Source organism: Oncorhynchus mykiss, chromosome 9 (genome assembly GCF_013265735.2).
Source record: "Oncorhynchus mykiss isolate Arlee chromosome 9, USDA_OmykA_1.1, whole genome shotgun sequence".
NCBI lineage: Eukaryota > Metazoa > Chordata > Actinopteri > Salmoniformes > Salmonidae > Oncorhynchus > Oncorhynchus mykiss.
Genome location: NC_048573.1, coordinates 9,187,084 through 9,199,838, shown reverse-complemented (window position 1 = coordinate 9,199,838; position 12,755 = coordinate 9,187,084). Strand labels below are relative to the sequence as shown.

The following is a 12,755-nucleotide window of genomic DNA, read 5'->3' as shown; positions in this document are numbered from 1 at the left end:
ATCCAGACTATAGAGGAGTGCAGCTATTTCATCCAGACTATAGAGGAGGAAAGCAGCTATTTCATCCAGACTATAGAGGAGGAGAGCAGCTATTTCATCCAGACTAAAGAGGAGAGCAGCTATTTCATCCAGACTATAGAGGAGTGCAGCTATTTCATCCAGACTATAGAGGAGGAAAGCAGCTATTTCATCCAGACTATAGAGGAGGAGAGCAGCTATTTCATCCAGACTATAGAGGAGAGAAGCTATTTCATCCAGACTATAGAGGAGGAGAGCAGCTATTTCATCCAGACTATAGAGGAGAGCAGCTATTTCATCCAGACTATAGAGGAGAGCAGCTATTTCATCCAGACTAAAGAGGAGGAGTAGCTATTTCATCCAGACTATAGAGGAGAGCAGCTATTTCATCCAGACTATAGAGGAGGAGAGCAGCCATTTCACCCAGACTATAGAGGAGGAGAGCAGCTATTTCATCCAGACTATAGAGGAGGAGAGCAGCTATTTCATCCAGACTATAGAGGAGGAGAGCAGCTATTTCATCCAGACTATAGAGGAGGAGAGCAGCTATTTCATCCAGACTATAGAGGAGAGCAGCTATTTCATCCAGACTATAGAGGAGGAGAGCATCTATTTCATCCAGACTATAGAGGAGAGCAGCTATTTCATCCAGACTATAGAGGAGGAGAGCATCTATTTCATCCAGACTATAGAGGAGAGCAGCTATTTCATCCAGACTATAGAGGAGAGCATCTATTTCATCCAGACTATAGAGGAGAGCAGCTATTTCATCCAGACTATAGAGGAGGAGAGCAGCTATTTCATCCAGACTATAGAGGAGATGATATGTTATAAAGGGTTTCTTAACATCTGCTGAATAATAAAAGGCTTATAGATTCAGTTCCCATCTCAAAGACTGAAATCAGTTGATAAAATAAATAAAAACCCCAGTGTGTGTGTGTCTTCATATCCTCATGTATCAGCCAAGGCTAAGCAATCTACAACACATTACATCCTCATTCACATCTGGATCCATTTAATAGTGTTGGGCATCTTCAAAAACTGTAGAAGATACTGTCTATGTTCTCTATAACAGTAGCCTATACTTGCCTCTGTTGGTGTGTAGCCATATTGTAGGTACCCCTGATGTGGAGCCTGGTTGTCCTGTAGGAGAGGGGTGTTGACAGGGTGGAAGGCTGAATGAGGGGCCTCTATCTGGGCTTGGAGATGGGGGCAGGAGTGGGTCTGGTTCTTCTGGTATGCCTGGGGCTGAGTCCGAGTGTTGTAGAGGTCCCGAGCTGTACTGAGTGACTCTCTCTCCCTCTCTCCTTGTCTCTCTATCTCCCTCTCACATTCCCTCGCCAGCTCAATCTCCTTCTCTCTTTCTCTCTCCCTCTCTCTCAGTCTAGCCTTCTCTTCGCATAGTCTCTGCTCCTCTCTCTCCCGCTCTCTCTCCCTTTCAAGCGCCATCTCCCTCTCTCTTGCTCTGTCCTCCCTTTTCTTCGCTCTTTCCCACTCCCTCTCCTTTTCTCTCTCCCTCTCCTTTTCTCTCTCCCTCTCCTTTTCTCTCTCCCTCTCCTTCTCTCTCTCCCTCTCTTTCGCTCTCTCCCTCTCCTTCTCTCTCTCCCTCTCTTTCGCTCTCTCCCCCTCCTTCTCTCTCTCCCTCTCCTTCTCTCTCTCCCTCTCTTTCGCTCTCTCCCCCTCCTTCTCTCTCTCCCTCTCCTTTTCTCTCCCCCTCCGGGTCTCCATGGTTGTAATCGATAGGGGACTTTCCTTCTGGATTCCCCCCTGGTACGAGTACCTCCGCTGGGCTTTTCCCTGTCCGTAGCCCCCTCCCTGGTTCTCCAGCGTGGATGGATGAGGCTGCCTCCCGTGTCTATCTGGCCTCTGTCTTCGACTCGTCAGGCCTGGTAGATTCCACACAGACATACTCCTACTGGTCTCCTCAAAGAACTTACAACGATCCGCGAAAGGAAGAACATCGCACTCCTCCGTACGAGAAGAACGAGTGGTGGTGGAGGAAGAGGAGGAGGTTGCTCTTCCTCGTCCTGATAACCCCAGGGCCCCTGTAACCCTCTCGCCCTGACGGTCGGTGTCCATTTCCAGTTGGAGATGGTGTTCGGGCGTCCACCTCCATCGACGAGCCAACCCAGCTGGATCTTGCTCCTCCACCACCTGGGTTCCCACATCGCAGCTGGGCATGGCTGGAATCAACCTCTGGGTGGTCCTGGATGGGTCTGACGCTTGGTCTTTGTCCTCTGGTGGTTCAGGATCTTCATCCCGGAGGGGTTGCAGAGCTGAAACTGGGGTTGGGGACAGCTGGTAGAGCTGGGGTGTGGAAGTAGAGGCCAATAGACTTCCAGGGGCTGGAGCTGATCGGCTGTCATCCGACGAGGTGTACCTGCCTTCGGAGCACCTTTCCTGGGAGCACCTTTCCTTGAGATCGTCAGCCTCTTCCCTCTGGAGGTCCTCCAGGTCAGGACCTTCTTCTTCCTCGACCGTCTCCCCGCCGTAGAGCAAACCTCCTGGGCCTTTGCTTTTCGACAGCTGAGCTTTCTTGCGCTGGATCTCATTTCGGAGGTTGGTGGCGAAGCGTTCGCTGCGGCGGCGTGACCGGGACGAACGGTGACTCCTGGGTTTCTTCATCAGCACCTCTCCATCATCATCATCCTCTCTTTCTCCTCTTCTTTCTTCTCTTCCTCCTCCTCTCAGATTCTCCTCAATTAGGCTATCCACACTTGCTGCAGCACTGAGAGGCCCAAAGTCTGTCTTCCGTACCCGCTCAGAGCTCACTCCTCCCTGGTTACAGCCTCCAGAAGGCTTCTCTGACCCTGGTACACTCAATGACCTAGCCCAGGGGTGTTGGAGCTGGATGGGAGAGAGGAGAGTAGCAGCAGCCCCCCCTACCACCAATCCCATCTCCCTTGCCTCTCTAACCCCATCGATGTTCACCAATCCTGGGGAAGAGCAGCGACTCCCTCCTCCTCCAGCACCCTCTCCCCATTTCCCCTGGTTCTGCTGGAGTTGGACAGGGGCGTTGTTACTACCTAGATCCTCAGATAGGTTCTCTCTGGTGGGGTGAAAGGGGGAATGAGACCACTGGGAGCTGGAGGGGGAGGCGGAGCTACGGTCTGAAGGGTCTGAGGGGTCGCTGGAGAACTCTAGGAGACGTAGCTGGGACAAGAGTTTCTCTGGGGCGCTGTGTCTGTAGAGACCTAATGAGGAGTGCTTGTTCTGGGGGAGGAGGTGGCTGGGCTCCCCTAAGGGTTCTGGATCTATGGAGGTGTCAGGAGGGCCGGGGCTTGAAATGGGAGAAGTGGAGCTTATCTCTGAAGCAGGGAGGAGGGGGGAAAGGGGGTCTGGGTGGCTATTCTGGATCACTGAGTTGCTGTCCTTACGGGAACTTTTTTTCTTGGAGATGAGGGTGTAGTACTGCTCTAAGGAATCACCTTTGAAATTCCCAACCCTGTTTCCATTTCTGTTTCCCTCAGTCTTTGACGTCTCACTAGTAGCAGGATAGCCGTTGTTGCCCGGAACGCCCGGAATGTTCAGAAGATTGTCGTCATCGTCTTCGGCATAGCAATGGGAGAGGCTGGGAATTCCGACGGGGTCAGGGATGCATCGTTGTACTTTGACATCTGTGACCCCGGAGCAACCCCGGGTGGCCCTGAAACTGTCCTTCCTGGTCGGTGGCTGGGGGGGACTCGAAACCTCCCTTTCCCCTTCTCCTCCACCCATCTCCCCTTCTCCCTTCCTCCTCTCGTCCTCATAACAGTATGAAGATGGTCTTTCCTTCACTTCTGGCCGCCTCACTCTTGGTCTGGTCAGCGACCCAGACTTTAGTAAGGCAGAGGTCCTGGTCTCATCTTGGGGCTCGCCTGACTCCCTCCCCAGGGACGGTGCATCGCCGCAGGCATACCCCTGGCTGGTGGGCCCCCCTGGCCCCAGGCTCTGGAGGATATTGTCCATGGAACAGGCTTCACCAGGCCTCAGTGAGACAGTATAGTCAGACGTATTAGAACTAGCTGAAAAAGAACTATAGGCAGAGTCTCTCTTGTTGTTGAAGATGACAGGGTCGACAGGGGAATTCTGGGAATCGTAGTCTCTCTTGTTGTTGAAGATGACAGGGTCCACTGGGGAATTCTGAGAATCGTAGTCTCTCTTGTTGTTAAAGATGGCAGGGTCCACTGTGGAATTCTGGGAATTGTAGTCTCTCTTGTTGTTGAAGATGCCGGGGTCAACAGGGGAATTGTAGTCCCTCTTGTTGTTGAAGATGGCAGGGTCCACTGGTGAATTCTGGGAATCGTAGTACACTTGGCTGCTAGGAGGCTCCAGGCTCTCCATGCTACCTAAAACAAGGATCATAATGTAAATCCGATGTTAAACATTATCCTCTATTATTGTAAACGCATGTGTGGTTAGATTGTGTTCAAATCAAATCAAACCTAAAGAACTGCTGTGGTCTGTGGAGTAGTGTCTGGAGAGCTGATTCCACTGGATAGACAGATCACTGTGTAGAGGGAGGGGGAGAGAGAGGTGGAGAGAGGGGGAGAGGGAGGGTGAGAGAGAGGTGGAGAGAGGGGGAGAGGGAGCAAGAGAGAGGGAGGGGAAGAGGGAGCAAGGGAGGGAGGGGAGGGGAGGGGGAGAGGGAGGGGTAGAGAGGGAGGAATGTTACCCTCTAAACCTGGTCTCTTTGAAATAGAATCCTAGTTGCACTAAATCTTCCAGTGAGTTTTATCTGCCTTACTGTATTCCACACATGGTTGGTCTGCCTTACTGTATTCCACACATGGTTAATCTGCTTTGCTGTATTCCACACATGGTTAATCTGCTTTACTGTATTCCACACATGGTTGTTCTGCCTTACTGTATTCCACACATGGTTAATCTGCTTTACTGTATTCCACACATGGTTAATCTGCTTTACTGTATTCCACACATGGTTTGTCTGCCTTACTGTATTCCACACATGGTTAATCTGCCTTACTGTATTCCACACATGGTTAGTCTGCCTTACTGTATTCCACACATGGTTAATCTGCCTTACTGTATTCCACACATGGTTAATCTGCTTTACTGTATTCCACACATGGTTTTTCTGCCTTACTGTATTCCACACATGGTTTGTCTGCTTTACTGTATTCCACACATGGTTTGTCTGCTTTACTGTATTCCACACATGGTTAATCTGCCTTACTGTATTCCACACATGGTTAATCTGCCTTACTGTATTCCACACATGGTTAGTCTGCCTTACTGTATTCCACACATGGTTAATCTGCCTTACTGTATTCCACACACGGTTAATCTGCCTTACTGTATTCCACACACGGTTAATCTGCCTTACTGTATTCCACACATGGTTAGTCTGCCTTACTGTATTCCACACATGGTTAATCTGCTTTACTGTATTCCACACACGGTTAATCTGTCTTACTGTATTCCACACACGGTTAATCTGCCTTACTGTATTCCACACATGGTTTTTCTGCCTTACTGTATTCCACACATGGTTTGAAACATTTTAAGGTAGGAAAAGAAGGAAGAGAAGATTTGAATGGTAGCCTCTTTAAGCAGTCAGGGATTTCTGCTGCGTCGCGGTAGAGAGAGACAGGAAATTAGGTGGTAACCAGGGGAAATGACATCCCCTCCCTCATGAACACTCCATCAGGGAATGATGAGGAACATGACAGGAATACCAACTCTGAATCAGAGTGGACACACAAACAGCCGCACTGTACACACACACACACAGACACACACACACACACAAGACACACGCATACACACAAACAAACACAGACACACACACACACAGACACACGCATACACACACAGACACACAAACAGCCGCACTGCACACACACAGACACAGACACACACACACACAGACACACACACAGACACAGACACACACACAGATACACAAACAGCCGCACTGCACACACACAGACACACAGACACACACACACACACACACAAACACACACACACACACACACACACAGACACACGCATACACACACAGACACATAAACAGAAACACGCATACACGTTCACAAAAAAATGCTCACAGCTCAGTTTAGGGGAGGTAGGTAGCTTAGCGGTTAAGTAACCGAAAGGTTGCTGGTTCGAATCCCCGAGCTGGCAAGGTGAACAAATCTGCCGTTCTGCCCCAGTTAACCCCCAAACCACAACTTCTCCTCGGACACCGATGATGTGGACGTTGATTAAAGCAGCCCTCCGCACCTCTCTGACTCAAAGAGGTCGGGTTAAATGTGGAAGATGCATTCAGTTGCACTAGGTATCCCCCTTTCCCTAGATAGTCACAACACACACACACACACACACACACTTAATGCCATCACCTAAGAGGAGTCTGTGAGAAAGTCAATAATATAGTCTACATAAGATGGCGTTCTGGAACTTTTGTCAGAAAGTACGAAAGGAAGACACACACGGGCATTCCATTTATTAACAGTCTTCCTCTCTTTGTCCACATGTTCTGGGAGTCACCCTGTCCTGTTATACCAAGAGAATGTGTCTGTGTGTGTGTGGGGGGGGGGGGGGGGGGGGGGGGGGTAAAAAGGGCAAGGACAGGCCTGAACAACTTTTGGAATTGCAGCACCAAGCGACTACAGCTTTATGTAAGCTCCAGCCTATCTATTATGCCAGTTAAAAGCATTAGCTGTGTGTGTGTGTGTATGTGTGTGTGTGTGTGTGTGTGTGTGTGTGTGTGTGTGTGTTAGCATTAGCTGTGTGCGTGTGGGGGGGGAGAAACATAAACACTGGCCTATCTAAACCTGTTAAAACAATTAGAGGTAATTGTAGTGAATTACACCATTGATAGTTATCAAAGAGGAACCGCTGTGTGTGTGTGTGTGTGTGTGTGTGTGTGTGTGTGTGTGTGTGTGTGTGTGTGTGTGTGTGTGTGTGTGTGTGTGTGTGTGTGTATGAGTGTGTGTGTGTGTGTGTGTGTGTGTGTGTGTGTGTGTGTGTGTGTGGTCACAGCCCAGTACAGCTCAGGACAGCTCAGCCCAGCCCAGGACAGCCCAGGACAGCTCAGGACAGCTCAGGACAGCCCAGTACAGCTCAGGACAGCGCTCAGGACAGCGCTCAGGACAGCCCAGGACAGCCCAGGACAGCCCAGGACAGCTCAGGACAGCCCAGGACAGCCCAGGACAGCTCAGGACAGCTCAGGACAGCCCAGTACAGCCCAGGACAGCCCAGGACAGCCCAGTACAGCCCAGGACAGCCCGGGACAGCCCAGGACAGCTCAGGACAGCCCAGGACAGCTCAGGACAGCTCAAGACAGCCCAGTACAGCCCAGGACAGCCCGGGACAGCCCAGTACAGCCCAGGACAGCCTCGGTCAGTTCGCCTCGGTCAGGCTCAGTAATGTGATCAGCCATTTTGATAGTCTGGATAATCAGCCGGTGAGTAATGTCTGAATCAACGTCTGTCTGAAAAGTATCCCTGCTGTTGTTCGGGAATAGGCTGTGTGCCATTAGGGTATTTTCAGCAAAAGTAGTGCACTATGTAGGGAATAGGGTGCCGTGAGGGAAGCACGTTATTCCCTATATAGTGCACTACTTTGGACCAAGGGAATAGACAGAAGTCTTTGGAGGTCCTTTAAGTCAATGATCAGTCAGAGAGGAATGTGTGAATCGATCGATCGTCTGTCTGTCTGTCTGTCTGTCTGTCTGTCTGTCTGTCCGTCCGTCTGTCTGTCCGTCTGTCTGTGTGTGTGTGTTAATCTTTGGAAACGCGTCACAGAACAAAATTCCCCTGGTCTGGCCTACCCAACAATACACTCCCACAGGACTGTGTGTACCCAAACACCCTTATACGCACAGTACAGATAGGCACGTGCACCCACAACAACACAATCCTGTCCAGTAATAGCTGTTTAAAGGATTATAGCCTCTGACTGTTTAATAGGACACATTTCTGCTTAATGAATGTCTGTCTGCATACAGCTACAGTAGACACCTGTTGTACTCAGTATGTACAGATGTGTGTGTGTACATGTCTGTCTGGGTGATACCTGGTGTCTGCTGTCGAGTGCCAGGGTAGTGTGTAGGGCCCAGGGTGGAGCTGCATGGCAGAGGGGGGGGCAGGGGGGGGAGGAGGGGGGAGGGTGTCGGCACGGAGAGCGGGGAGAGGGGTAGAACTGGGGGAGGACTCTGATGATGACAGCCTGGTCAGATGCCAGGAGTGAGGCCTGATCACAGGTGTACTGCGTCTGGAGAGAGAGAGAGAGAGAGAGAGAGAGAGACAAAGAAACAGAGAGACAGAGAGAGAGAGACAGATAAACAGAGAGACAGAGAGAGAGACAGAGAAACAGAGAGACAGAGAGACAGAGAGACAGAGAGAGAGACAGAGAGACAGAGAGACAGAGAGAGAGAACACACACTGGTGAGGGAGAGTGTATATTATAATTATTATTATTATAATGCACACAGACAGTATGCACAAACAATATACTGAACACCTTGAAAAACAAGTCAGACACACAGGAGTAAAAAGTAAATCATTCAGAGCTTTCAAACGTAGGCCCAGTTATCCTGCTGCTCCCACACATATTCCCTAAAAATAATAATCATCATCATCATCATAATCATAAGCACAATAATAGTACAAATAATAATCATTATTATAATAATAACAATGATTATATTAATAATAATTATAATATTAATAATAATTATAATAATTATAATGATAATAACAATAATAATAATAAGAATGATAATAATAATATGATGATGATAATAATAATAATAATAATGATGATGATAATAATATGATGATGATGATAATACTAATGATAATAATGATGATGATAATAATAATAATGATCATAATAATAATGCTAATAATAATAAGGATCATAATAATAACGATAATAATAATAATGATAATAATAATAATGATAATAATGATGATAATGATAATGATGATAATAATAATGATCGTAATAATAATGATAATAATAATAAGGATCATAATAATAATGATAATAATAATGATAATACTGATGATGATAATGATAATAATAATAATGATCATAATAATAATAATGATAATAATAATAATGATAATAATAATGATCATAATAATAATGATAATAATAATGATAATAATAATAATAATGATAATAATAATGATCATAATAATAATGATCATAATAATGATAATAATAATAATGATAATAATAATGATTATAATAATCATCATCATCATAATAATAATAATAATAATAATGACAATCATAATAATCCCTGGAGTGTAGTAGACTATATATATAAAGCCCTGCCCAGCCGGCCCATGTGTTTCACGTGCACAGTGTTTCACGTGCACGCTAGGTAGGAGCCTGGAACAAACACCACTGAGTTCCCGGGAGGTTCCCGCTCATGAATAGCCCATTATTATTTCTGCTATTAATAACTTCAGAATAACCTCCCGGAATAACTTGCAAACGTTCTCCTCTCAGGAGAGAGAATGCCGACCGGTGGTGAAAACACACTAAAACACAGAATTCTGGGAATACGTCAGAGGGAGAAGAACCCTGACGGAGGAAGAATGTGGGACCTGGCAAGGACAGAAGTCGCAACACTTTGGGAATAATTATGTTAATGTCCAATATAATTGAAAGCCATTTTTAAAGTAAACACAGTAGTTCCTAAAAAACGTTCATTTTGGATTTCTCTCAGGATGGTTGTGTGTGTGTGCGCGCGCCAGGATGATTGTCGCTTCCCTGAAAATGTCCCTCAGAGTCAGAACCAGGAACCCTTGGGAATGGTTCCGGAATTATGGAAAGAGATTCTGGAAGTTCCCAGACCGTATAGAACAAACACTATTATTTTCTATTCCAGGACTAACAATGGATCCAAGATTAGTTTTTTTCCCAGGACTGTTAAAGGAGCCCAGATTAGGTCTGGAATGATTGAAGAAGTTAATAGAGAAAGGAATTAGGAAAAAAAGAGCTATTTTTAGATGTAGGGTTTTTAAATTGAGCTTTTTAGACTAAATCTGTGTCTGGGAAACTGGCCTATACTGGATTTAGAGATATACTGTACTTAGAATGTGATCTGTTAAACTACAGTTGTGAAACAAACACTAAGTAATACATTAACAAAAATAATTTACAAATCTGTCAACTGAGGAAGAGAGAGATATCTGGCTACTGAAGAAGAGCGAGATGTCTGGCTACTGAAGAAGATAAAGATATCTGTCTCATGAAGAACAGCGAGATATCTGGCTTCTGAAGAAGAGAGCGACATCTGGCTATTGAAGAAGAGCAGGATATCTGGCTACTGAAGAAGAGAGATATCTGCTACTGAGGAAGAGAGATATCTGGCTACTGAAGAAGAGAGATATCTGGCTACTGAAGAAGAGAGATATCTGGCTACTGAAGAAGAAAGATATCTGGCTTCTGAAGAAGAGAGATATCTGGCTACTGAAGAAGAGAGATATCTGGCTACTGAAGAAGAGAGATATCTGGCTTCTGAAGAAGAAAGATATCTGGCTACTGAAGAAGAGAGATATCTGGCTACTGAAGAAGAAAGATATCTGGCTACTGAAGAAGAGAGATATCTGGCTACTGAAGAAGAAAGATATCTGGCTACTGAAGAAGAGAGATATCTGGCTACTGAAGAAGAAAGATATCTGGCTACTGAAGAAGAGAGATATCTGGCTTCTGAAGAAGAGAGCGACATCTGGCTACTGAAGAAGAGCGAGTTATCTGGCTATTGAAGAAGAAAGATATCTGTCTCATGAAGAACAGCGAGATATCTGGCTTCTGAAGAAGAGAGCGACATCTGGCTATTGAAGAAGAGAGATATCTGGCTACTGAAGAAGAAAGATATCTGGCTACTGAAGAAGAAAGATATCTGGCTACTGAAGAAGAAAGATATCTGGCTACTGAAGAAGAGAGATATCTGGCTACTGAAGAAGAAAGATATCTGGCTACTGAAGAAGAAAGATATCTGGCTACTGAAGAAGAAAGATATCTGGCTACTGAAGAAGAAAGATATCTGGCTACTGAAGAAGAGAGATATCTGGCTACTGAAGAAGAAAGATATCTGGCTACTGAAGAAGAAAGATATCTGCTACTGAGGAAGAGAGATATCTGGATACTGAAGAAGAGAGATATTTGGCTACTGAGGAAGAGAGATATCTGGCTACTGAAGAAGAGAGATATCTGGCTACTGAAGAAGAGAGATATCTGGCTACTGAAGAAGAAAGATATCTGCTACTGAGGAAGAGAGATATCTGGATACTGAAGAAGAGAGATATTTGGCTACTGAGGAAGAGAGATATCTGGCTACTGAAGAAGAGAGGTATCTGGCTACTGAAGAAGAAAGATATCTGCTACTGAGGAAGAGAGATATCTGGATACTGAAGAAGAGAGATATTTGGCTACTGAGGAAGAGAGATATCTGGCTACTGAGGAAGAGAGATATCTGGATACTGAGGAAGAGAGATATCTGGCTACTGAAGAAGAGAGATATCTGGCTACTGAGGAAGAGAGATATCTGGCTACTGAGGAAGAGAGATATCTGGCTACTGAAGAAGAGAGATATCTGGCTACTGAAGAAGAGAGATATCTGGCTACTGAAGAAGAGAGATATCTGGCTACTGAAGAAGAGAGATATCTGGCTACTGAGGAAGAGAGATATCTGGCTACTGAAGAAGAGAGATATCTGGCTACTGAAAAAGAGAGATATCTGGCTACTGAGGAAGAGAGATATCTGGAGATGTATATATTAGAGGTCGACTGAGTAATCGGCATGGCTGATTAATTAGGGACGATTAAGTAGGGTCGATTTCAAGTTTTCATAACAATCGGTAATTGGCATTTTTGGACACTGATTATGGCTGATTACATTGCATTCCACGAGGACACTGTGCGGCAGGCTGACCCCCTGTTACGCGAGTGCAGCAAGGAGCCAAGGTAAGGTGCTAGCTAGCATTAAACGTATCTTATAAAAACAATCAATCTTCACATAATCACTAGTTAACTACACATGGTTGATGATATTACTTGGTTAACTAGCTTGTCCTGCGTTGCATATACAGTCGTATGAAAAAGTTTGGCCACCCCTCTGAGGCTGCATAATAATTTACTCTGTCGTCACAGAAAATGATCACAGTGGCATGCCATTCATTTCCTAATAAAAGCTGAGTACTGGGGTTTTGTCCAGACAAAGATTTTTAGTGTAGCAATATTAAGTTGTATGAAATTAAATCAGATATGAAAAATAGGCTATGCAAAAATGTGGGCACCCTTGTCATTCTGCTGATTTGAATACCTGTAACTACTTAGCACTGATTAATTGGAACACACAATTGGTTTGGTGAGCTCATTAAGCCTTCAACTTCATAGACAAGTGCATCCAATCATGAGAAAAGGTATTTAAGGTGGCCAATTGCAAGTTGTTGTTCTCTTTGACTCTCCTCTGAAGAGTGGCAACATGGGGGCCTCAAAACAACTCTCAAATGACCTGAAAACAAAGATTGTTCAACATGATGGTTTAGAGGAAGGCTACAAAAAGCTATCGTTGAGATTTAAGCTGTCAGTGTCCACTGTGAGGAACATAGTGAGGAAATGGAAGACCACGGGCACAGTTCTTGTTAAGGCCAGAAGTGGCTGGCCAAGTAAAATATCGGAGAGGCAAAGGATGGTGAGAACGGTCAAAAACAGCCCACAGACCACCTCCAAAGACCTACAACATCATCTTGCTTCAGATGGTG

The 12,755-nt window shown here is 45.7% G+C and overlaps 1 protein-coding gene across 1 annotated transcript in view; it reads right to left on the bottom strand.

Moving 5' to 3' along the window:
- Nucleotides 1-12,755, bottom strand: part of LOC110532907 (protein Shroom4) — a 102,185-nt gene that overhangs the window by 26,670 nt on the left and 62,760 nt on the right. The window contains exons 3-6 of the mRNA XM_036989244.1: nucleotides 8,044-8,241; nucleotides 4,443-4,507; nucleotides 1,630-4,346; nucleotides 1,108-1,434 (exon numbers count right to left, since the gene is read on the bottom strand). Coding sequence (XP_036845139.1) covers nucleotides 1,108-1,434; nucleotides 1,630-4,346; nucleotides 4,443-4,507; nucleotides 8,044-8,241 — 3,307 coding nt within the window. The remainder of the gene's footprint in view (nucleotides 1-1,107; nucleotides 1,435-1,629; nucleotides 4,347-4,442; nucleotides 4,508-8,043; nucleotides 8,242-12,755) is intronic.